General features: G+C 36.4%; 1 protein-coding gene across 12 annotated transcripts; it reads left to right on the forward strand.

The window, feature by feature from the left end:
- Window positions 1-25428, forward strand: LOC132708566 (aryl hydrocarbon receptor nuclear translocator homolog). 12 transcript variants are annotated; one of them, XM_060680945.1, is made up of 9 exons: window positions 1-434; window positions 744-792; window positions 13549-13629; window positions 19138-19295; window positions 22219-22293; window positions 23008-23328; window positions 23388-23582; window positions 23671-23973; window positions 24044-25428. In XM_060680945.1, the coding sequence occupies exons 1-9, from the start codon at window positions 407-409 to the stop codon at window positions 24892-24894; spliced, it is 2061 nt and encodes a 686-aa protein (XP_060536928.1). In that variant the 5' UTR covers window positions 1-406; the 3' UTR covers window positions 24895-25428. The 12 variants fall into 12 exon arrangements, with proteins under 12 accessions (XP_060536928.1, XP_060536927.1, XP_060536929.1 ...); XM_060680944.1 differs by having other exon boundaries at window positions 5-434; window positions 13549-13628; window positions 19134-19295; XM_060680949.1 differs by lacking the exon at window positions 22219-22293 and having other exon boundaries at window positions 43-434; window positions 13549-13628; window positions 19134-19295.
- Window positions 25429-27228: the final 1800 nt, after the last annotated feature.

The following is a 27228-nucleotide window of genomic DNA, read 5'->3' on the forward strand; positions in this document are numbered from 1 at the left end:
GCATGTGGCTTGTTTGGCGCATTGGGTAGTGCGAGCTTTGACCTGCAGATGGAAGTATCAGTATAGGTTGCCGGATATTATTCTCGTTCTTTTAAATGACCTAGGGGAAATTTTCTAAAACCCGTACAAATACAGTATTAACTCAATATTCTCATGTCGCTATTTGTTGAATTATCAATTTCAAAAAGACATTACTTTTTATTTATAATCATGTTTTCGTATCTGTCATCTGTGACCCACCTCCCCCTTGCTTTTCATAACATGGCTGCCGTATTGTTGTAAACATAGTTTGTGGATTGCTTAAATGGCATTTATATAATAAGACTATCCGTAATGTGTTTCGGTTTTGGTGTTTTGTGATTTTGCTATCGGAAAGCCTTTTCAGACCGCATGGTTTTCAATTCAAATGTCAGCTGTTACACATCCTGTGTCAGGTTAGTAGTAGGCTATGGGGATAGTTTTTGCTTTTTAATTCCTTGTGTCAATGCAAAATTTAGCGAGTTCTTGAAACGAAGAGCATGTTTTTGTCAATATTAAAAGAGATCTTACATATTTCCGCGCTTTTCTGTCTCTTTTAGGAACTCGTAATTATCTTGTTTGTTTTTTATTTTTTTGTTGGCAAGAAAAAAGAATATTGTGTGCAATTCCGTCGTTATATTCTTATTACCTAACCATGGTCTGTTGCGTCTTATTTGTATTGTACAGAGTTTAATTCATTAAAGCATTTGTTTCGTGTTTTCTAGGTGCTGATCCCACAAAGGGCATCCCAAAACGGAGGGCTGTTAGCATAGGGTAAGTGTATATTTATCTCAATCACCTCCCGATATACTTAAATATTTTCTAAAAGCCACAAAGTTTTGTATATCAGCTATTAATATTTATGCAAATGAGAAAATGTGCTCCCGTTTCACAGATTCAATTAGGATAAACTGAAAATATGGCTTCTTATCAGTTAATGAGTAGCTTCCTAATGTTTTTTCCCTCTTCCATACACCTTTTATTTTACTAGTTGTTTTCGCATTTGCAATTTACTAAGGGGTTGCATACTTTCTCTAAATTTCTATAGACATACAAACTTGGGTGGGAGTGTTAGGATACCGTGGCATCGATATAATGTATTAACATTGAATTGCGGCTTTAGCAAGATATGTTCCAAATTGCTGACAAATAAAACGAGATAGGCTGCAGGTATTAATATGCATAATTAATACTCTTTATGTTGGTTGTGTGTTTATAACCCTAACGGTTGATTTCTAGCTCAGTCATTCAAAGTCATTGCTACAGCGAATGAACCATTGTTTTACTCGAAAACGTACGCATAAAATGCAGGTCATTGATGCAAGTTAATACATTATCTTTTATCGTTTTAGGATTTTCTTCTGAGGTTGAGGATTATGACATAAATCATTTGTTTAAAAATTTTTAGGCAATAATAATAATTTAATTTTTTGTGTCGGTATAAATATAGAATAAATGTAAACTTTATCTATTGACTTTGAGGAATTCGTATGGAGTTTTGTTTGTTGATATCTGGACAATACAAATTTCCTTAAAAGAAATCCTATCTGCGAACGTGAGTAATTGAGGCAACGTTGATAAGTATAATGTTTACCGTCCCATAAAATGTGTAACAAATTATTTTTTATCGCGAAACTTGAAACGGGCACGTGAGGCGTGCACAGGCTAACTCTTTGAAATGACCAATCGACCACAATTGAGCATTTTTTTTTCTTTTATATGGCTTCTGTTTTAAATGATACTATAGCGAATTACTGTTAAAATCAGAACCCTAGAGACTTGGAAAATTATAAAAATTACTATCCCGGATGCTCACCTTCTTTAAGGCATTAGACATTCAGTGGCGTGTATGAAGATTGACGATGTAGTTGCGGGATTTTAAAATATTGGGGGATAAGTTAAAGCCTTATAAATGACAACAACTTTAACCGACGCGTTTTAATGGGGTCAATTTTTCAAGCGATTCCTTGCACATACGTTCGTCGCTTTTTTAAAAAATGTTTTTGGGATAACGCGAAAAGACGAAAAGTGTTCTTTTCGCTTTCTATTGGCGGTCACGTTAATTTGCTGATAAATGTATTTTATTGTCCGCCGACTCTATGAATATGTTCACTATAAAGAGCGTTGATAATAATATTAATTTAACAAAAGAAACCGGATGCCGCTTTGTATTTTGGTCGTGGAGAACGACGTCTTTGGACTTAATCTCCTCATTTCCGTTTAATAAATTGAAAATCTTTCTTTTTTTTTTCACTTTGTGTCGTTTTTATATATAGAAATTTACGTCGGCATACACGCATTAAATGGTGCCGTTTTGCGAGGATATTCCTGGAAAGGCGGCCATAAAACCGCTCTTAACAAATACGTCATCAATCACTCCTTCTAAGAATTAAAAACTGTTAGGACGACATTTTTTTGGGTTCGCAATTTTAGATTTACGATGTCATAAACGCCTGTTTTTATTTTCCGAAAACTAATTTAATGCTAGATACGGTATATCCAGTTATATAAATATAAGCGTTAACAGTTGAAAGATTATTGTTATTCGAATTGGTGGTTTTTCTTGGTGACCCCCGGAATTGGAAACGACGCGAAATTATTTAGAACAAAAAATGTTCAGATTTTCACAGTTTTCATCAAATACAAAAAAATATATTTGAAAATCTGAATATTTTTTTTTTTCTAATTTAATCGCGTTAAATGGATTTTTATGAAGTAAAAGTCGCCTCAGTCCAATTCGAAATTATTTTTTACTCTCTGCACACGTGTTTGGTTCAGTTTGAATTATTCAACGTTAACGCCCGGGTCACGAAGTCCTTTTGTTTTTTTTAATGGCTATTGAATTGAGAATTTGTGGGTATACACCAAAAATTTATGTCAATTTTCACCTGCACAGAAGTGGCTGTCGGTTTCATGTTCCGAAGGGAAGTTAGTTATAGGCGATGTTTTAAAAAATATATTACGATATCGATTTTAGTTGTGGAATATTAAAAATATTGTAACAAGTACGCGCCTTAAACAAATTTCTGTAAAGACGCAACATAGCGAGCACACGAGATCTCTTATGCCGGTATCAGTTCAGCGAAAATAACCAATGATCGTAAAGTGTAGTACTTAGTAGAAAAAATGAATAAATAGTATCATCCACCATCAATAACCATAATGGTAGGTGTAACAACAGCCCCACCACCAGGCATCGACGGCAGCGATCCCAGAGTACGGGTCTAGGAGCTGTGGGCCCGGCATTGCGGTCTTATTCGTGCTTGGATTCATATTCTGTGTCTCCCGTTATTCGCTCACCGTTAAATACGTCGACGCCGGCGTCCGTTCAGTTTTATTTTTTCATTATTACCATCATTAGTTTCTTTTTTTTTACATTGTTCGCGGTTTGATGTTCCGCGTAAATGTGGGGGGAATTTCGGGAAAAGTGTCAGAAACACATTTTTGAAAGTGCGGTGGATCGCTCGTGACGACGATGATTCAATAAGTTCGTGTTTGTTAAAAAAATAAAAATATAAAAAATAGAGACTGGATATGTACGCGTACGCCGGAGGCGGACCGCCTCCTCACTACGCCCCCCCGCCGACTTATTTGCAACCCCATCCGCCTCCACCGCCGCCAACCCACCACGTGCAAGTGGCACCTGTTGCGATGGGCCAAGAAACGAGCCCCATGCCACACTATTCCAAGAAACGAAGGTAAATTTGTATGGGAATCTCGACGGAATATAAAATACGTTCGTCGCTTGGTATTCCGTTTAGTTTCCGTTTTCGATTTTCATCTTCGTCCACGTTAAATGCTTAATACGAAAAAATGTCGCGATATTGCTTTACGCTTCACGATCAAAAACAAACAATTACCATTTCGTCGTAAAATTGCACGGTTTTCACAAAAATTATGGTGTAGGAAAAACATATAATTTAACAAAGCTTAAGAACGTAAACGCCGAAATCGCCCAGTTTTGCAATCTACACACTAATTTTTTTAGTTATTCTTAACTAATTTCTTTTAATTTTTGAGAGATCCACAGCACTGACAAATTTGGTGTAATTCTGGACCGCTACAAGAAGCGGGGAACATGCAAAAGGCATTTTTTTGTCTGTTGTGTGCAAAATATACGTTTATTGCAATAATAGGAAATTTATTGCATTTTATTGCCGAAAATACCACATAAAAAACTGGGCAACCCCAATTTACGATCATGTTTGACATAATATTGTAAATTTAACATCCCGGACGAGTCGACTGTACGTAAAGGTAATGTTGACGTCATTTACGAGCAAACTCTAAATGACATTAAAAAAAAAGTGGGTGAAAATTATTTTTATCGTGTGGTTGACGAAACAACCGATTCATGTGAGATCGAGTTTAGTTTTAGGGGAAACCAATGAATCTATTGATTATGGTAAAAAACAACAATTTAAGGGCAACCAGATTTGTTGTTCAAAAAACATAAATCAGCTTTTTTTGCCGAAGAGTGTTCCAACAGAAAAGTTCGTACTCCTTTTATGGGATGCGGCATCCTATATGGTTAAGGCAGTCCAAATTTTAAAACTATTTTATTCTAACTTAATTTACGTTACTTGTTTGGCTCATAGTATCAATAGAGTGGCGGAATGGGAATAAGGGACCAATTAAAAAGGCACCCTTACGTGTCCAAATACTCAATTACCACCGCAACCAGTAATAACTCGCTAATTAGTTGAAAAAGTCATCTTCAGTCGCTCTAAAAAATGCAACAATTATTTTTTCTCACCTAAAAGTGAAAAAAAAAATAGTACAGTAGTACAGCACTCACGAAATTGTGGCTACCTCTATTTCTTTAATTTAATTTAATAAATTAGTTTGGGATGGATTGCAAGCAAGTTTCAGGTACTGTTAGTGCTGCGGTTATAAAAAAAAATTGTATCAGTAATTAGGCAATTTCAATAATTTCGAATGTGTATATTGGAAATAACGCTTAAATCGAAAGCGAAGTTTTTCCATTTTTAAACATATTTACAGTATACAGTTTTCTCTTCGGAAATTTTGAAAAATATTTAGTTATCAATCGTATCATCAATTGCATGTTGTGCAAGTTTGTTTTTATAATCGCAAATAACATTATGTAACTGTTAATTGTGTATATATGAACAAAAAATACTTTTCTTACGATTTCTTTTGGTTGATTTATATTTTTTCAAACAGAAAAATTATTATGGGATTTCTGAAGAATATATTTAACTATAAATAAATAGTTCTGGCTTTATTTAAAATAAAATTAATATTTATAATTTTAATTTTAATATAGTGCACCGAATGGTGTGATTTGAAGTTCCATTGGAGGCAGTTATCTGTATAGAATCGGCAGATTCTTACATTATCTGCAAGATTTTTAGGCCGACGCGGCACGAGGGTTTCTATTTAGGGGACAGACGATCAACAAATTTTAGCCCAGCACGTGTTGTGTTAGCTGTCAGCCGATCACTTTATAGGGTTGTTACCGGGAATTGTAAGGGTGACAAAAATATACAGTGGAGGTATTTATCTTAGGTGAGGATCTAAGCGGGTTCTAACGTTGATTTATTTCTGATAATTTTTTTCGGTTCGGAGATGGGGGAGGGAGACGCAGTACTCACCCCCCCCGATCCGATCGAGCTGGGGCGTCCATTATTATTACATAGTGAGCGGAACACATTATTTTATGTCTTCGAGTTATAGTGAAAATATGTAATTTGCGGATATCGAATCCCCGCGGCGTTTTCGTTTATGATACGACATCGATTTGCATCATACGGTATCATTTAGCGTGATACGTAAAATTTTAAGTTATTCAAATAACATTGAACGAACAATGAAAAATAAACTGCATAAATTAATGAGAGTTTGCAAATGCGACGACCGTGCCGCGATAACTTTATGAGGTATTCATTTTCCGTAGCTTTTTAGTCAAATATTTTGATACATTTTGTCCACATTATTTATTAAAAAAAAGCGTCTTCTTAAAGTTGCAAAATTTCGTCTAATTAACATATTCCTAAGCCGTGTCTGCCGAGTAACTGTTTCCCGGGTCAAAAGGTGCCGTTTTTCCTTACAGCTATCATTGATATTTTTAACTTTTTAATCTAAGTCCCGGCAATACTACTAATAACAATGTTTTCGTCCATAACGGCTCGGTGCCGGGTTGACGTATCGAATGTCATATTTTCGAAACATTTGATGTTACGACAGTATATTGTCGATGCAGCATGTCGACGCTTAGTCATCGTGTTATGTAAAACAATCGGTTTTTATTCTAGCTTATGTAAATAAATTGTGAAATATCCCCTTGGAGTATATTGGCACTAACGTAAACGAAATATTAATTTATATTATTTCCGTTTCATATGTTTTTGTTTCACAGTACAATGATAATAAACAATTGTAATTTTTTTTTAGCTTTGACGATTTGCCGCACCTCTCGATTCTACAGCGTTTAGTTGTTTATTTGCCGATTAGTTTAAATAAAAAGTATACGAGTGTTCGGTTCTCAACTTTTAAACGGCACCTAAATCTAATTATGACATTTGCCGCTTCTGTTTGCGGTTGTTTGCGGTGGTCGGGCGTTTACTCGATGTTGCAGTTCTAAATCTGTATTACGTGCCGCGATCGCCTGATAAAGGTGTCATTAGTAAACCGTAAATCGGATGATAGTGTCCTCCATCCACCCCCTACGGGGGAAGTACGTTCCTAAATTACCCGTCCCCCGATACGGGACCGTGGGAAAAGCCCTCGACGCGACGGTTCCCTCTTTTCCGGTACTCCTCGTTGAACCCCCGATTTTTTTGTAAATGCATCATCCCCGACTCTTTAAAATTGCGTAAGTAAACATTTTTGGTAAAAAATGTCAAACAATTTCACCCTTAACTGGTCCCTAATCCAATGCTTATACGGTTTGCTACATATTGTTTATTGGTCATCCCGGTTTGTAAAATACATGGCCTTGAAGATTATTTTTGAAAAATACATTACATCATTAACTCATTGGTATCAAAAATCTTTAGGATGCACAATTTAAAATTAATAGTTTTTTCAATATTTCAATTTTTGTCAAAAAAAATATAGTTTTCACACTTATTTTTGAAATTACTATAGAGTGTTCAAAATAAACCAATATAATTGGATCATTTTAAATTGAAAAATCTCGATTTTATTAAGTGGCGCACCATGTATATTATTATTTTTTCTCAAAGATTTTATAAAAAACTACTATATATATATTGATTCAATGCTTTCCCTCTTTTTCCCATTCGGTTTGGGGGCGCGAAAAAATGACGATAAGAATTAACCGGTATCATACAAACATTTAAAAATTGCACCAATGTCCAAAAGCTCTCTCGGCTACAGATTTTTTCAATAAATTTAAATCAACACCCGAAAATGCTTTTGAATAACAATGTGACTAGGCTTTTGCGAGAATTTTCATTTGTTACCTTTAACCCATATTATCCCAAGCATAAAAAAAAATAAAAAAATGCTTTTTTGCTCTGAAATTATTTATTTTGTTGCATTTAAGAATACATTCAAAAAAAAACTCGAAACATACAAAAAAATACTGGTGCGTAATCAACTGGGAAAAAACGTTAAATAATGTTTTGGGGCACATAAGATGTAACATATAATTTATACGTAAATATACAAAAGAAAGTTCAAATTCGACAGAAAACAATTAAAAGTAGATTGTTTTCCAAATAGCACCTGATTTGATACAAAAAAACATCATCATCATCATCTAGTCCCATTCAGGTTCAGTAGTTGATGAATTACAGGACTGTTGAAGGACAACTGTATCATTCGGTGATGTAACTCGAAAGTTCCAACTATATCGCTTGGTTCCCTAAACTCTTGTAGATTTATGTTATCGTTCATATCTTCTTCGCCAGTCAAGGTGTCCACATCGGGTGGAATATAGACCGCGTCAATATGCTCTGTAAATATTTTTTCCAGTTATTTTTAGCATAAATTTACAAGGAATGGAATGCTATAATACATAAGAATACCAAAATGCAAATAATATTTACGACTTTCATTGTTTTTGCCGCCCCTAATTCCTTTTGAGTCAAATACTGTGGAAATGGCATATTTTACGAACTGTAACGTACACTGCACAAGGCACAAACTAAAACTAAAGAACACGCTAATTGTTTGATGTTTATTCTACATGCGCTGACTTGTCTAGACTTGCAATAACAAAAGTTTTGTTTCACAGATAAAACCAGTAAATATTAAAAAAAAATAAAGCATAATCAATGTAGTATTTCCAATGTATGTTTTCTGCGATGTAATCTACATGCTATAGACTTAACAAAAATGGCAATACAAATCCAAAATATTTTTTTTATTATTTTGGATTTACTGGAAAATGTGATACACATTTATGTACCGCTTTTGTTAACTTTTGAAGATACACATAAATTAGCGATTTTTACGGTTTTATGTCCTTTAGTCGTGATAATAATAAAATTTCTAAATGGTGAATTATTTGAAGAAGGGCCCTGTGAGATGCTAGTAGAGGTTGATGGTGTCGTTGATGATGGTCCGGCTGAAGACGGTCCTGAAGGACAGGTGTAGATAGATGGAAAACCTATTCTTCAACTCATTACCAGACTTCTTTAATTTTTTTTGTTCTCGACACTTTTCCCAAACTTTTCACCAAACTCCAACCAAAAATCTATTTTGTTGGTCGAGTCATTCAAACAATCCACAACTTCATCATTAATCTTTGGGGGAGGCAGCGTCGGGTTATTTTTAAGAATCCGTTACTGCTCTATGATCTTCTGTCTGTCTTCTTTCTTGACGCCTTTCTCCAAATAATATTGAGTCTCTTTGGACTTCAAAAATCTGTATTTACGGCCAGCGTCTCCAAAGAAACAGGACTATTTTGGTGTACAAGACGCCCCTTTTTTTTCTAGTATGAAGTTTTTATTTTTAACACCACACCAAGATTCAACAAAATATGTGAAAAATTGACAGGTTTATTTATAAAAACGTTAATTTTTAAATAAAGTTCAACGCCCTGTAAACTGAATACGAAAATTAAGAGTGGTATAATAAAAATTAATTGTGCCAATTATTTGATTCATATTTTCATTCATGGTTAGGTTGCGTTATGTAAAAACCGAAACATCAATTCGACTCTCTCGGTTATTTATTATTCCGAATATTAAAATTAATCTCAAATAACAAGTATGTATCTAACGCTTAGATTTTGTAAAATTTCAATGGTAATATTATATTTTGGCATCGTGCCATATCGTAATCACTTAATTGATTACCTTACGGTTCCATAAGAAAACGCGAATAACTAGATTTTATTTACGTCGTAAAACAGTTTATCGTTTGTTCGGAAACGTAATGTTCATTTGCGTTAAACCATTCGTCTGTCTGTACCGGACCCGTTCGGTTTTTATTGCCCGTTAATTGTTCCGGATCGTATTCGTTTTCGTCGTCCGAACTGTATAGGGGAATTGTTTGATAGTTAACCCAAAATAACTTTATCAGTGACCAAATTAGTCTACATTCTTCGTAATAATTAAATTTTGATTTGACGGAGCTGGCCGCTATTAGGTTAAAAACGACAACGCTCGCGTTGTGTGCGTTTCGAACGGCCGCGGATATTCGTTTGATTTATTAGACACCGAAAAACAATGAAGTAACGGCCTCAAGCCAGGTCAAAGACTCCTCGGCTTTGGTTATCCATTTTGAAAAAAATGTATGCGGCCGCCCGCGTTAAGGGGGTTCTCGTTCACGTTACCAGCGCTTCTCAAACTTGTGCGAGATACGAATCCGATTTGACCTGACCGCCGTATGCCTTCGGCTCTCTCGACTGGTCGCTGCCTGTACTAATGTTGAGCTGAGATTCGAACGAAAATTTCATTCGATTACTCAACTACTATCGCCAGATATTTCGAGAACCGGGTCCAAAGTATTCGATCGATTATTTAACACTTATAAAACTAGCCCGCGATAAAATTATGTCAACGTCATCTCGTCGAGAGAGTTTAACGACCTGCCTAATCGGTGCTGACAGAAAAGAAATTATTTTTAAACCAAAAATTTCAATTGAAATCAAATATGAAATACTTACATTGTTATGGGAACTTACGAGCAAATATGGGGAAATACGGAGAAATATTAGGAAATACACGGCAATATTTAGGAAATAAAGCGGAAATCCCTGAGAATAATATTGGATTCTAATACGAGCCCACGAATATTTTAGAGTATAGAGTAAGAAAAATCTTTTAATTCTTATTATCAACATAGAAAGACTCTTGCAAAACAAAAGTCAAATATTGACTTTTAAACTTTAAATTCTTGCCTAAAGTTGGAAAAAAATAAAATTAATTATTTTATGATCCATGTCCATATCAATCTACAAACCTAATGCGCGCCTGTTCTTAACAAGTCCCGCTTCATGCCAAAATAAATTTGCAATTTACAAGAATATTTGTATATTAAACATACAGGGTGTCTTCAAAATGTATCTGGCTTAAAATTAACAAGAGGCGATGACTATAGCTCGTAAAGACGTGAGGAATAAGAACGATTAACAAAAACTCAATAAAAATACTTCTAAAGATATTTACTTTTATGATGGACAAAAACAGTATTTATTACAATTTACAAGGTATTTATATTTGTTTGTCCAAAAGTTTTAAATTCTTGTCCTCTCATGTTTTAAATTAGAAAAGATATATCGAGATACGGCTTTCACTTTCGTGTTAGGCCCTCACTGTGTTATAAAAATAAATCATATTGCTGTATTACTCATTTGTAGCTATGTACGAAAACGCCCTCTTGTGCCGTGTTGTTTAAATCCGTTAAGGTATATTGTTGCTGATAATTATTTGCGAACTCGTTAGTACACTCCCCGCCAGTTTCCGTAAAGAGATAAAGCAAAGAGCGTCGAACTTACCGCTGTTTTAAAATTACTTGCATTTTAGCTGTTTGGTTCGTGAAAACTTTGTTAAAAACGTTTTGCTAGCGAATATTTTACTACTATTTTCTCTCGGTTTTGGAGATATGGCCAACGTCTTTTGTTAATTGTAAACCCGGTGCTTTTTGAAGCCACCCTGTATTTCCAACCAAATTTATTTTCTCACTAAGCGGGACTTTTAAGTTAAAGTTAATAATTAATAATGTTCCCCCATTTACCGAAAACTTCGAAAGACACGGTCGGATTAGGTAAATTTATTTCTTTTTTAGAAGTGTTAATAAAATAATAGAAAATAATTGGAATTGTACAAAGACAGAAGAAAATGTTTTGATGCAGCGAAATATATTTTGGGTCTCATTCTACATGTATGTTATAACAGTAACTTAATTTGTTACTTATAAATGAATATTTTGTGTTATTATTTTTGAATTAACTTTTTGTAAGTAATTTAGATGTAATTTAAAGAAAAAATAGGTAAAAAAATCTTTTTTTAAAATACATAAAGCTTGAAAATAATTAAAAAACGTTTCACCATACTATAGTCTCTTCGTGCAAAAGAACGTGGCTAAAAATATTGCATAAAAAATACTAAATATAAATAAAGATCCGCCGTCTATTTTTCGTTCTTAGTCGAGTCCTTAACATTGTAACGGTGCAATGGCTTCCGCGTCAATAAGAAGAAACAAAGTGTGGCATATATGGCTAGTCATATAAATTACAACCTGTACTCGATATCGAAAACGTTGTAACTTGATACTAATATTTACACGGTCACTTTAACAGGTCAGCTTGGCGGCGTAAAATTTCAAAAATTTATTGGCGGGTAATTTGTTACACACTGGTTTTGATATTATTACAGGGAACGTTCATATTAAACAGTCGAATTTATGGCAGTTTTTGGCCCTTTAAGAGTAGTTGCATATTTGAAAACAATGTCGCCATGGCCAGACTTCAAATTTAAATTTTAGATGTTTCCTTTTTAAGTTACAGGCGGCAAAGAGCCTTATGATCGGAAAGTGAAATTTTCTTTTTTTTTTTCAATCGAATGTTAAACGAACACGCAAATGCCACACAATGGTAATAAATTAACAAGCTTATTATCTTTCGAAATATACGAAGGTCTGGTATTTATAGTGAAGGAGATGCAAAATGCCAGTAATATACGTCATTGAGTCTGCAATTCATTTACTTTTTCGACAATAAAATTCGCACCCGAGGCAATTAAGATCAACTTTGGCTATATTTCGGTATGATTTGTTTTAATGGTTATAAGATTGTAATTTATCAAACTCAAAATATATAGCGAATAAGTTCGAGTTGAGATAGAACTAACTGTATGCATATATTTCGGACAAGTGATCATATTTTTTTTGCCATTATTTCTGGTGGGTTAAGAAAAAAAAATAGGTTTTCGTTTGCGTTGGCATGTAAAATAATAAACGGACGGCTATCGTAAATGCACCAACCGTGGAACGAATTGTTTGTTAAACGGTTTGGTTTTGTTTTTTTTTTTTAAATAAATGTCCAAACCGCAATTAAGCTCGGGTTTCGAAGAAAAACTATCCACAAGTTGGGTGTTTTATGTTTAGAAAAAGGTAAAGATTGAATTTTCTTCAATTTCACGAGCTGTCACAGTATACGTTGTTGATAATTGTTTGCATTACGCGTAACTGTAACTGTTGTCCTTCGGATAGTCGGTTATTTTTTAAGTTACCGTAAATCGCTCGAAATTTAAAAACAACCGCCGTTCCCTCGTGAGGGGCATAAGTTGCAGAAATTATATGCGACGTAGGCGTGAGAATACAGCCACAAACTAGATCAAGATGTATTTAAAATAGGTGTAGATTTTAAACTTTACGACTATTCAATAGCGCATAATTCGTAGATGGAGTTGTACTTTCTACGGAACTATGTAGGTTAGAAAATCCATATAGCCTCGGTCTATTGTTGCTCCGTTACAAAACCAATAAACAGTCGGGCAATATAACACGCTGATTTTCCTTTTTTGTTGTTTAAATGATCGGGGTTCATTGTTGACCCGCTCATTTATTAAGTAGCAAGGTTTGTCGTAAAACGTACTCGAACAGGGAACGGAAATTGGATAGTGCGACTAAAAATAATTATAAAAGGATGGAGACTGCAAAAAGGATCATTTTTTGTTCATTTTTGAAAAGGTTAACGAATGACCTTTTTTAAAAGTAGACCACGTTGTGTTCGGAAGTGACTATCGATTGTGAATTTTTCAACAATTTTTGTGGTTCTTGTTCAGATCTACAATATAAAATCATAGTTGTGGAAAAAGAGTTCTAAAAATGTATTACTTCTGCTCGTTGATTGGAAAAATGTATTAGTCGTTGTGTAATTTATTTAATGAATAATTTGCGGTGGTGTACATCGCTTTGTGTTTATCTCTCTCTTACAGTTCCGGGAAATTTGCATAATTCCGTAGTTTGGTATGCTAGATTTTGAGTCATTCGTATAAAAAATAAGATGTGCGCCTCGCTTGTTTCCCATTTTCTCTAGCTCAACAGATTATTAAAGCAAAATGGAATAAATTGTGTATATTGTTACAGGTCAGATGAAGACGACCCGAGTGGTAGCAAGTATCCAAGAATGGAAGACGATAGTATTCAGGACAAAGAACGTTTTGCAAGGTATCTATCAATTCTTTCAAATAAAATTTTCGTTTTGCACAAAAGCCTCTCCGCCGCGCAATTTTCGCGAATATTGCGACGTACTTATCAAATACAAATTTGTTTTTTTTTTTTCAATTTCCCACGATCTGAAAGTACTCCATTCGATGTAGCTACAAGATTTAAATTGCTGCCTGTATATGGTGGACTTTTAGTTTTTTCCCACAGTGATTTAAAAGATCTTCCCGATAATATGTACGGAACGTATTCGCGGTGCATAATAATATGTTGGCTCTTCGGGCTCCCTAGTTTTAAAAATTACGTAATTGCGGGTTCATTTTGTTAAAACATTGAAATTAATAGCCCACGATGTTCGGCCGATATATTCAAATTTCGTTTTCTTTTTTTTCTTTTTCTGTTATTTCGACTTAATGCGGCCGTACGTAGTATCTATATCAACGTGTCATGTAAGCTTTCCGACCGTCCTACGTGAATCATAATGAGCTGTTATGCTAATTCTACGACGTTATAGTTCGTAATTGCGGAAAGAATTTCGACACGAATTTAGAGATGTCGACGGTGAAGTGGCACACGAACCCGTTTTGACAGTTTTAAACTGTTCGCGCGTTTTGCGGCAAAAATTTCGTTGACATTTCGGTGGCCAAGTGGTTTTAAGGAAATAAATCAATCAATATTTGGCAGATAAAATTAAAGTGTAAATCGGCGCAAAGCGTTTGTTTTCATAAACTTATAAGTTTAACCGCAATGAAAAATGTAAATAAAGCCGACAGATGACTGTTTTAAAATTTTAAATATAACTTTATGAGATAGTAGCAGGAAGCAACTTCTAGAACCTTCTATGGGCAAGGACCTCCATTCCTTCATCGTAAGTCTAATAATTGCAGATGAAACTTTCGCCTCCTAAATATATTATTATAAAAAGTGGCATTGGACAATTTGTTACCTTTTCCCCTAATAATGGGTATTAAGGGCTTCTCTTTCTCTCCACAGCTTTACTCACAATATTTCTCCCACCTCTCTTCGTATATTTTCCTGTTTCTACTCCTTTTCTCTCTCCACCCTCCGTTTTTCCCTTTCATTCCATCTCTTCCTCTCACTGTTTCTCCCCCCTCTCTCCTGTGTCACTCTCTCTATTCATCGTACTTTTTGTCATCACCTTTTACACCTCTCCTTTATTCATTCATTATCATCATTTCCATTCGACAGGTCTCTTTCAATTACCCTTCCTCTCCTCTGTTTTTATTGCATCTCGGCTCTCTTCTTGGCGCATCGGGAACTTAGTTATCGTATTCGAGATGGGTTTTCCCCCCTGATTGCGGGGCGCGATGCTTCGGTTTCGCGGGCCGTTACGAACGAAGAAAGAAGAAGAGAAGCGAAAGGTGTCCGTCGATCCGCGAGGGCGCGGGCGCGGGCGGGGCCTCCGGCTCGGCGGCAGCGTGGGAACGGTCGCGTTCTATGTCCCAGCACTGCGCCCCCCTCGGGCGGTCACGACTGCTCGGGAACACGACCGGCGGCTCGGACGCCGCCGCCGGTCCGCTTTTCGATGGATGCTCCCTTTTAATATCGGCCACGGGCCAAGGAAGCGCAAATATGCACATTTTTTTCAAATTTCAAATTTCCACAAATATTCGTTACGGTCCATCTCAGGCAAGATCTACTTAATGCGGAATAAACATCTGTTGGGATGGGTTTTAAGACGGTCCTGTGAAGGTCTGGGGTTAAGGTACTGCAAAATAAGTGCACTATATTTTTGGTCGTATTATAACACCTCCTTTATTCCCTTTAATCGTCAATAATCCGATTCGGTTTTTTTTATCGTTAAACAGTAAAGTACAAATGCGATTTATTCAATAACCGTTCGTCGATTCGATTGTTGCGAATGTGAACGGGTGAGTTTCGATGAGCGAGAGAGAGTAAAAACAGCCGGTAAAGTACACAATTTAACGCGGTCTTTCGGTATACATTCTGTAGAAAATCGCGCTACGGAACCGTAAACGTTATGAACTTGTACGTTTCTATGAAATTAATTTAAAAAAAAAAAACTCCGCTGAATTGGAGTACGGCAAAATCCATGGCGAATTCTTTTGCGGTCGATTCGTAACGTAACGGGTCAATAAATTCAAGGATTGAGGCCTATTTCTTTTTTTTTTAATAACGGGATGCGATAAAAAAAAACATTTTGGAATCGATTTGATGCACACACACACCCACACATACATTTATTGCGAGACTAAAACCATGTTTTCACGGCGGGTCCACCGGGCCGGTAATAATTGTGCGATTCTCTTAGGAAATAACACAATTGAAGTGAATAATCAATAATTGAGTCGAATTGAGGTAAGGTTAAATCGCAATGATTATGTGGGGGACAACAGACGTGAGACTGGAGAACCTCGGATATCAGTGGCGGATTTAAAGCAATAAAAGTGTAATTCGTAAAACAATATATATGATTTTTAATTGTCGTTGAAGATTAAACATTTCTAAATCAACATCATCGAAGGATTACAGCAAAAAAAAAACTTTGGACTGCAATATTTTTTTTACTCTTTTGGTTGAGTTGGAAGGGTATTGCAGTCTATCTTTAAGTGTAATGCCTGATGCTAATTTCCTATTTATTATGTTGTTAATAGTCAACACGTACAATTTGTTGCTTGACCAATTTTTGTCATTTGAGTTTCAATAATAACAATTCGGTTTCAATTCTTACGTTACATTTCCACTGTTTAGCGGCATCTTATTATTGTTTACACTTGATAACGGGTAGCGAAACGTTGTGTAAGTTAAAAATAAAGACAATGGAAGTTCGACATCATTTTAGTATTTCTATCGTATCATTGATTATATAAATATTGTTACCCGCGCACGACACTGGCATCGCATCGGGATGTTCAAAGTAAGGCCAGAGATCAGTTAATAGATCTTCAGTCGCCGCAGCGGAGATTACAGAGAGACACATAATCACCCCCGGCCAAATTCCTATTATTTTGTACTAAGCACCCCCTCATTACCGTATCGCAATTATGTATCAGACCCATGGTTTCGTACTGAACGGAATGGGACTTTTTAGTTGTGGATAGATTTGGAAAATTTACGTAATACGTCATTATTTATGATTACACTAGAAGCTGGTAGAATTTTAAAGTGCTTCAATAATAAAAAAATATATATTTAGACAGGGATTTGGGTATATATAGAGACGGCCCACGCTATCGCCGCGTTTTTGCATAAGTTTATGGATCATTTTTTTTGCGAAATTCAATCAGGTAAAGTATCTCGCGTAAACGACTATGGTTAATTTATTAAAACTGACAAGAGGATTTTTGTATCTCGACATTTGTGGGGGACGTTATCATCTACTTATATGTCGACCCCCGAAAACAATTTCCATATACATGTAGTTTTTCGTGTGTTTTATTTTCAAATAACATAATGAGCTTTTAAGGCTTTAAGAAGTTCTTGAAATTACATATGCGCGGCGGAGGTGTACGAGTGTGTTGTTTTTTACAAGTCATGGCCGCGTTAAAAAAAAAAATAAATTCATGAGTTTCAGCGTTAAACGTTAATTCTAACGGTAAGTTTATGATTTCACACGCCGATGATTTCGCAGTAACTACATTAATCAAATCACCTCTGTTTTGTTATGAACGTACTAGGCAAAATATTTGTTACAAATAACGCCACGGGGTTGCGTTTTCTTTTTTTCGTTATTATCGCGTTAATTAAATTTAAACGATGAGTTAGGTGTATTGCTTAGTTTTCTTCGCTTATTTTATTATTATTATTATTATTATTATTATTATTATTATTATTATTATTCATTTCATTTTGTGTTTGTATCAGTAGAAAGCTATTTGCTTTTTTTTCTTTTTTCTTTTTTTTGTGTTCAAACACTTCTAGTAAGCTTCTATAATAATTATTTAAAGGATACGGTACGTTCTACTCTTCCTTTCTCGGAAATCTCAGAAAATGACGTTCCTACCATAATTTCAAGTGTCAAAAGTACTTCCATTGGATTAGATAATATTAAAATTTTAACAATCAAATTGTGTGTACCTTTTCTCTTGCTTTATGTTACTCATGTCATACATTTTTGTTTAAAAAACTCTGTTTTCCCAACAGAGTGGAAAAATGGTCATAACTGCTCCACAGCTCTGGCAACAATTACTGATGATTTACTATCGGCTACAGATAAAAATAAACTAAAAACTCTTATTATGTTAGATTATAGTAAGGCATTTGACACTCTCAATCATAGTATCTTGAATTCAATATTGAACTATGTAGGACTGACGCATTTTGATAGCAAATTATCTCGATCATAGATCACAGGTTGTGACTTATGCAGGAAAAACTTCTATTTCATTAAATATTACAGCCGGTGTACCTCAAGGTTCTATTCTAGGCCCCCTCCTTTTCTTCAAACTATGTGTCGGACTTCCCTTCTATTTTTCAGTCATGTACCCAACATTTTTACGCTGATGACACGCAGCTTTACCTGTCGTTTAGTCCCGATGAAAGCATTCAAACTCTTGATTCCCTTAATTATGATATTGAAAATTTAAACGAATTCTCCAAAAAACACTCCTTGCAATTCAATCCAAATAAATGATATTTGGCAGGAAGATTGAAATAAAAGATTTTGAAAATACGCTCAAACTCGATATTTTAATACAAGGTGAGGCAGTTAAATTCTATGAAAAAAAAAACGAACATTTTATAACCATATTAACACGTATAATTTTTTTGTTGTTGTCAAATTCCTTATTTTCCTTATGTTTATATAATTGTTGAATAATTGTCTACCGCCTCCAGATTATGTAACCAAAAACTTTGTCGTTCGTACGTGTCACTTTATTATTATTCGAGTTATTAGCTTTTGTCTTTCGTGTTATTATAATTTCTTTTTTGAATTTGTTAAAACTTATATGGTAATTTTGCTCTTGCGTTCATCCTCTTGATTGGGTTAGATGTAAGAACAGACTTGCAGTTATCTCGCCCTTCTTTTTTGAATAAAGGCCTTTATTATTATTATTATTATTATTATTATTTCTTAGTTGCGCGAATGTTTGCGCCAGTTTTGCAGGATATCAATTTTCCATTCCTAGACACTATGACGATAATGATGATGATATTATCGGTCTTTATTTTTCATGGGTCAAAGTCATAAAGTAACGGCGTGGCTCGCGTAATTTGTTGGGTCGTTTTCAGCGGACGTTAGCCATTATTACTGAATCTTAAAAAGATAACCGCAATGAGCCCCTGAGAACCACCGCCATTTATGTCATGTAGTTCACTAGCAGCGATTTGTTGACTCGTCACAACCTCGCAATTCAATTTGGTTCCGTTTTCTTTTCTGTTTCAAACGGATTTAGCGGAATATTCGTCTTTCACGGGAGAGTTTTGTGTAAAACGAACGTTATATATAGAACGCATTTGCGTCGATGAACGAACGCGGTGTGACAAATGTTGTAATGACCGTTGGCTTTTCTTTGCGACTTACTGTAGGGAGAATCATTGCGAAATCGAACGGCGGAGACGGAATAAGATGACGGCGTATATTACAGAGTTGTCGGATATGGTACCAACATGCAGCGCGTTGGCCAGAAAACCGGACAAGTTGACCATTTTGCGAATGGCCGTAGCCCACATGAAAAATCTCAGAGGTACGTTGTTTTTCGGTTCATTTGGTTTGGTCAAAGGTTGTACGTATTGTTGCGCGAATAAAAACGCGGTCTAGATAACGCGGATCGCCGTTTAATTTGATAGAGAACCTCTGAATCGGATTAAATAATAAGAACATTAATTCTGGTTAGCGAAGAGTAGGCATTCTGTAGGCTATAACTAACGATCGATAGCATCGCAGCAAGCAAAACCAAAAGACGGCTGTTGAGACCAGACCTCCGTTACAAAGCTCGTCGTCGGTGGTACCAGAGGTGGCTTGGTAACTTTTGCGTGCGTTCTTTATTGGAAAGATTTCTTTGCCGTATATGAACGATTTGAGTTATATATTCGTAACCGTTACACCCGATTTGGGATCCGGAACGCCTGTACCAAGTGAATTATTGCGCGTGACGTTGGATACCGTTTCTGCAGTTTTTGAAAGAATTTACATTAATTTTTTTTAAACCTCGCTTAAAAACATATGTGGTAGTGCTAGAAATGCATTTTTTATAATATTCATTTATTGCGAGGCACGGCAAACCGAGTGATCTTTTTTTTTTCAATCCAAATCTTTATTATCATCTTGGTAATTGACCGTGTGTGTGGCTTAATGTTTTGTATGTGTGTGTGGGCGCTGCTTTTTGAATTAATCTTTAATTAATCAAAACTAGTTATTTACTTTTTTTATAATATATGTGTCTACTTCTCTGTCTATTTATATTAATGTTTGTCCGTCATTCCCTCTGTTTGTGTCTACCTGTGTGTGAATCTCTTTCGATATCCCGGTTAATCTATGTCAAAAACGTTAAGCAAAATTACTGCAAAACCATCATACATTTTTTGAGAATGACGTCCGAGAACTTCTTTTGAGGTGGATTTTAAGACCGTCTTGAGAGAGAAAGACTTCTAAGACGACTTGTGAGAGTCTGTCGGTGAATGTCTGCCTGGCTCTGTGTCTTGTCAAGCAAATCAACAAAGATCATTAACAACACTAACAAAAATTTCAGCAAAACTACTGCAAAAACCCTAAAAAACAAAAACCTTTTAAACATCAGTATTTTTGAAAGTAAAATTGAACATCGCCAGGTCGGTTCTAAATAATGGCCGCATGGAAAAGGTGCTGTAGCTGCATGTCTAATCTGTCTGTATATCTCTGTGACAGTATTATGAGGTTAACTTGTGAGAATCACATGTGAGAATATCTTGTAAGATTAAGTTATGAAAATGTCTTATAGTTTTGTGAGAGCCTCTCGTGAGAATGACTTGTCATGGTCAACATTATCAATTTTTAGAGCAAAATTGCAAAGATGTCTTTGTGATGGTCTGTGAGTATATCATTTTCTGAGAACGACTTTTCATGTCAACATCATCAGCTTTTCGAAATCATCAATTTGTAGAATTGGCCGAATCACGACAGTCACTTAAATAGACGCGAAAGTAAATTACATAATGTCTAAATAATGGCCGCAATGAAAAGGTGCTAGTTTTGCGTCTTGCGGAGTCTTTTGTAAGGATATTCTGCGAGAGTATTGCGAGAGTGTCTTTTTATGATAGATAGCCGTGGGGATATCATATTATGAGAATGTTTTGTGAGAACGACTTGTCATGTCTAAATCACCAATCATACATTTGTAGACAGTAGAGGGTTTTACATTTTACGAAGATCTCTGTGAGGTGTCTGGTGAGGATTTTATATTTTACGAAGATGTCTGTGATGTGTCTGGCGAGGGTTTTATTTTGCGAAGATGCCTGTGAGGTGCCTGCTGAGGCTTATATAATGTGTAAGGTGTCTGGTGAGGCTTTTATTTTGAGACGATGCCTGTGGGGTGTCTGGTCAGGGTTTTATATTTTGCGACGATGCCCATGAGGTGTCTGGTGATGTCTGAAGATGTCTGGTGAGTGCTTTACATTTTACGAAGATCTCTGTGAGGTGTCTGGTGAGGACTTTATATTTTACTAAGATGTCTGTGAGGTGTCTGGTGATGACTTTATATTTGACGGCGATGTCTGTGAAGTGTCTGGTGAGGATTTTATATTGCGAAGATGCCTGTGAGGTGTCTGCTAAGTAATAGTTGTCTGGTGAAAATTTTATATTTTGCGAAGTCTGTGAGGTGTCTGTGCCTCATGAAGTACGCTCCCAAGAAACTCTCGCAAGACACCTTCATGAGTCACATTCACAAGACTCTCACAGAACACCCTCACAAGACACTCTCTGAACAAACTCTCAGAGAACACACTCACAAGTGCACACTCTCAGAAGAGACTCTCACAAGACACCGAAATAAAATTGTTGCCAAACACTCTCACAAGGCGGTCGCACAAGACATTCTAACAATGCGTCCTCATTCTAACAAGATACACTCACGAGGCTTTTTCCAAAATCATTTTCCCAAGATACTCCCAGGTGTTCTTCACAGGTGCTCTCACACAAGAGATCCTCATAGGACTTTTCGCAACACATTCTCACAACAAATTTATTCTCTCACTCTTACTCACTCTCCCCTTTGTCTCTTTTTTCCTGAGTTGGTTTACCCTACGCCTCTCTCTCAACTAGGTTTGAGTCTTCCCGGTGTTTGTCTCTTTCCTGAATCCGTCTCTTACCTACGTCTGAATCTCCGTCTATCTCTTGTATCGCTTAAGCACGCGCTCCTGTCTCTCACCTATGCCTTAAGTCTCCATTCTACAAATTCTTGTATTTGAAACTAACCAAAACTAAACATAGTCTGCTTCGCGTTCAGAACGTTGCGTTTTGCTGTTGTTGAAAACTATTTGGCTGTCTATTTAGGTCACTGTATTAAAATCAGTTCTGTAAAGTATATCGTAAAAGCGCAGGTAGAGGTTTGAATTATGCCAGGAAATTTGAATATTATATAATATAGAAATAACTCAAGCAGCTTACCTTCTATCTTCTTTGTCCTCTTCCAGAGGAGGAATTATCCTGCGGGAAGATACCCACGGATGAAACAGTCAGTGTTGGAAAATCCTACCTGCGCGCAAACGGTAAAGTGCCGGACAAGAAGTCTTGCATGCTCCCTCACCTGAAATTAATAAGTCAATTTCAAAAAAGTAAAAAGTCGTTTGCAATTTTGTAAAATTTAATGTTTTTCGACTTAGAATGCGTTGAAAATATTTCAAACATTTTAAATACGGCCAGCCAATCCCCACGGAAATTGGCGTCGTCCTCGACTTTTATTGGCGAGTACAATAACAAAACCCGTGATAGTAAATTCCTATTGGCTATTTCCATATCAGTAAATTAATTAATTAAAAGCCCAAACGGATAGTTCACAGCAACAGAGTGTCTACGGCGCCAAAAATAACCCGCAAAGAATGTCATTTAGATCAGAATACTGTTCTCGCTTCATTTTTATGCGCGATGCGTTTTGCATATCCGATACGTTCTTCTAAGAACGCAAGTAAAAAAATTTATTTAAAATAAAATACCTGCTTGAAATATTAAAGACGATTTGTGTTGAGTAATTAGCGTGTCAAGGCATTTTGTGATGTTGAGGAATACGCCGCTGGAGAATAAACAATGAAAATAATATGTTTTGTTTTGTAAGTTTGGCGTACATCCCGTGATTTCAACGAAAATAAAGGGTGTATTTGTACTTGCCAATATATATTTTTAGAGAGAGTAAATAAATGCTAATTACAACTGAATCAATCATCATTATAGCGTTCACGTACGTGTTCAAACATAGATTTTTCCAGGCACCGGGAACACCAGCGCCGACGGAACATATAAACCGTCATTTCTCACCGACCAAGAACTCAAACACCTGATACTGGAAGCAGCGGATGGATTCTTATTCGTTGTCAGCTGCGATACGGGTCGAGTTATATACGTTTCGGATTCCGTGGCACCAGTTCTAAACTATTCTCAGACCGATTGGTACGGCTCGTGTATCTACGACAATATTCACCCGGAAGACGTCGAAAAGGTTAGGGAACAATTGTCGACGCAGGAACCGCAAAATACGGGTCGAATACTGGATTTGAAGAGCGGCACGGTCAAAAAAGAGGGACATCAATGTAAGTAGATAAATGACATTTATTCATGAAACGACTCGAACGGGATTTGTTCATTTCAGCGTCGATGAGGTTGTGCATGGGGACGCGGCGAGGTTTTATATGTCGCATGAAAATAGGAAATATGTCGCCCGAAAGCATGGCCGTGGGGCATTTAAATCGCCTTAAACAAAGAAATAGCTTAGGACCAGGACGCGATGGTCAAAACTATGCCGTCGTTCATTGTACCGGTTATATTAAAAACTGGCCCCCGACAGGTTAGTTTTGCAGATAATTTCATATGAAATTACTTTCATATCGAATGCTCTGTAATAATAGTCGATAATAAATATTTGGAAATATCAGATATGTTCGCAGGGGTTCAAATAGACAGACAAACGGAAGACGATATGCACGCGTCCCATTGTAGTTTGGTGGCCATAGGGCGACTGCAAGTGACATCGACGCCAAATACGAGCGACATGTCCGGCTCGACCAGCAACGCCGAATTCATATCGAGGCATTCGACGGAGGGTGGCAAATTTACCTTCGTCGACCAGAGGGTGATGGGATTACTCGGTTATTCGCCGCCCGAACTGTTGGGCAAAAGCTGTTTCGATTTCTTCCATCCCGAAGATCAGACACATATGAAGGACAGTTTCGAACAAGGTAACTATAGTTATTCCACCGCGTAACCAACTCGCACGCTTTTTAATGACCGTCGTCATCGTCCTTTCAGTTTTGAAGCTCAAGGGACAAGTGTTGTCGGTGATGTATCGATTCAGGGCCAAAAACCGAGAGTGGGTGTGGCTGCGAACGAGCGCGTTTTCCTTTTTAAATCCTTATACAGACGACGTCGAATACATAGTCTGCACCAACACGACGGCGAAATCGTTGCATTCGAGTGGCGAGAGCGGCACCGAAACGACGAGCGAACAAGTCGGCTACCAACAGCCGGGACTGGATTACAGGCGCGACGCCGGTCTCTACACCCACATGTTACCGTCACAGCACATACAAAACGAGTACCTTCCCATGTCGACCGATCGGACAGAAGATGGACGATTCCCGCGTTTACTAGCGGATCCCCAACAAGCGGCCGCTCAACGTCCCGCTAGCGGCCAAAACGTTTACACCAACTACGAAACGACGCAATCCCCGATCGGCTACGGCTCGCCATCGCAAACCCCAGCTACTACGGGAAACGCGGGCGTTTTGGCACGTCTCAACAAAGGTGGTGGAAGTACGACTAGTCCGACACCGGCGGCCGCGCCGTGGAGTCTAAGACAGGCTCAACCGGCGCCCGACGGATATCAGTACAATCAGCCGAGCCCGAGATCGCCGGGACCCACTTACACTCAGCTAAGCGGAGGTTCGCGATCCGCATCGGGCGGACCTCCCCCGACGGCATCCTACCAATGGACCAGTTGGCAAGGAGCGGCTCAAACGTCTGAGGCCGGACCAGGATCGAGCGGTTCGGGACCTCCCACTCAGCCGCAACACGAGTTATCGGACATGTTACAAATGTTGGATGGAGGCGGGGCCGCCACGTTCGGGGATTTGAACATGTTCGATCCCACTTTTGAATAACTTATAAATAAACCTATATATATATATATATATATATTTTTGTATAAAACCCAGTGTAATATAAACACGATTCGCTTGCGAGGACACGTATGGTGTTAGTTTATTTAAGTGTTTGCCGAGACTCGCACGGATAAGTTTGAAACGGGACATTTTTTTCCAAAAGTGACTGTAAGTGTTGTGGCGTCCAGAATGTATAATATCTTATACTCACATTAATTGTCAAGTAGTAACTATATCCATTTATTTATAAGAAATTGTTAAGATGTATAAAATTGTAAGGCGCGGTTTCGTTCCAAGTTTTGAACGTGTTCGAAATGTTTTTGTACATGAACGCCTCGGGATTTGCAATGCGATGCAAATACTCATTAATATATCTTGTAAGATAACAGTAATGTTCTTCTCCCTTTTTTTTATGAATCACCTTGGTTTCCACAAGTTGTACGCGATCGATATTTTTGTAATTTCCTCGATTTTTCGTTTCGTTGGGCAATTATAAGTTTTTGAACATCAAAACTACAACTTAAAGTCAATAAATCACCATTGAGAACTTACGTATTCTTATTGACACCAATTTCCAAAATTGTCTACGGTATAGTGAAAAAGTGTTTCTTCATTAATAGAACGGAAGATAAGTTGAAACTTCTACAGTCTAGGAAAGAAGACAGACCTCAGTCAGGATCTCATATTTTCTACGGCTATATTATTAGCATTACCATGAAAAGCAAATGAACAATGAAATGGAACCTACAAACATTTTTATAAGAAACGAAATCTACTAACGTGAACTTAAAACAAATGAAAATAATTCTTATTAATAAAAGATTCTTTCTATATATCCTCCATTTTGGGCAGTACATGGAGTGCATGCAGTCTGGATGCACTAGGCCTTTAAGAGTACCCCCCGAAAAAAGTTTTCTTGAAGATACCGCTGAGGATTTAAATTACCTTCAAAAAATGCGGAGCGTACAATTTTGTTTTTCGAAATCATGTTAATTTCAATCGCCTTTTTCGTGTTACTTTCGGAAAATCGATGAAACAGCGTCGAAAAAAAAAATTTTTTTTTGTCTGTTCCTGGACTTTTCCGACAATAACTTCCGAACGGTTTGAGAGAGACGGTTAAAATTTTGCTGTTTTTTAACAGGGTGCGCAGGATTTCTAAAAATGACCCTAATGAAACCTTAGCGACCATGTTTTTCTTTTTTTTAATTTTCGGCTGTATATAAGTGTTGAAAATTTGAATCTATCAAATTGAAATTTTGCGTATAGGGCTTGCATTTCTAATGGAACCTGTCGAGATTGGGGGGGCTGGCGAGTCGGGAAGTGTTTTGAAAAATTTGAAAATCACGTTTGCAGGGGCCCAAGTAAAAAGATTGTGAACGAGAATATTCGCGAAATTAAATTATAGAAAACTTTATTCCTTATAATTTTAAAAAATGTACAGGATATGACCGGTATGCGCAAAAAAACTGAAAATTGGGGTCCCTTTATAATGTTAATTGACCATAATTTCAAGGCTGTGCTTCAGTTGTCAGTTTCTTTCACATTTCTATATAGCCCGTCCGGACAGCTAAAACTTTTGTATTTAACAGGGTGTTCGGAATATTTTGTGCTATAGTTTAAAAAATCATATATGTTTCAAATATTTACTCATTGACTTCAAATTTGGCAAGGAAGTAAAAGTCAGTACGCATATCTAAACAGTAGAAATTGAGCATAATGAAATGTTATCAAATATATTTTTTAAAAATTTGAAAAATTTTCTTTGATTTTGTCTTTCAGAAAAACACGATTTTCTCAAAAAATGTTCAATCGATCGGCAAAATTTTAGAGCCAAAAAATGCGGGAGATCTGGCGCTATGACTTTTATTTTAGGCATTTTATCAATTATATACAGGGATTTCCAATTGTGGAAAAAAATCTAAAAGACCGTGAAAATTGTACTTTTTGGGAATAAATTATTAACCGCAAATCATAATTCGTAAAAAATATGGCCAATCGGTTCAAATAGGGTGTTCAAGATATTTCGTACTCTATTAATAAATGTAACAAATGTCTTCAGTTTGTATCGACTTCAAATTTACAAGAGGTATAAAAGTCAAATATCGTCAAGTATTTTTTAAAAATTTTTTGGTTATTTTGGCGTCCAGAAAAAAATATTTTCTCGAAAACTATTAATCCTATCGTCAAAATTCTTTAACCAAGAGACGCGGAAAATCCGGTATTATAACTTTTATATCAAACATTTTTTCGCTTATATACAGGGTTTTTTAATTATGGACAAAAATCTAAAAGATTCGTAAAAAATATTTCTAATTTCTCCAAACAGTATTATAG

This window comes from Cylas formicarius, unplaced genomic scaffold, assembly GCF_029955315.1.
Source record: "Cylas formicarius isolate icCylForm1 unplaced genomic scaffold, icCylForm1.1 PGA_scaffold_12__32_contigs__length_19106922, whole genome shotgun sequence".
Lineage (NCBI taxonomy): Eukaryota > Metazoa > Arthropoda > Insecta > Coleoptera > Brentidae > Cylas > Cylas formicarius.

What these genes read in the sequence shown, in the direction of transcription:
- LOC132708566 (XM_060680938.1), top strand. Translation starts at nt 3,553, where the DNA reads ATGTACGCGTACGCCGGAGGCGGACCGCCTCCTCACTACGCCCCCCCG. An exon ending in GGACAAAGAACGTTTTGCAA is followed by an intron (nt 13,629 to 19,133) that starts GGTATCTATCAA and finishes TTGCGACTTACT; the next exon opens with GTAGGGAGAATCATTGCGAA. An exon ending in ATCCTACCTGCGCGCAAACG is followed by an intron (nt 22,294 to 23,007) that starts GTAAAGTGCCGG and finishes AGATTTTTCCAG; the next exon opens with GCACCGGGAACACCAGCGCC.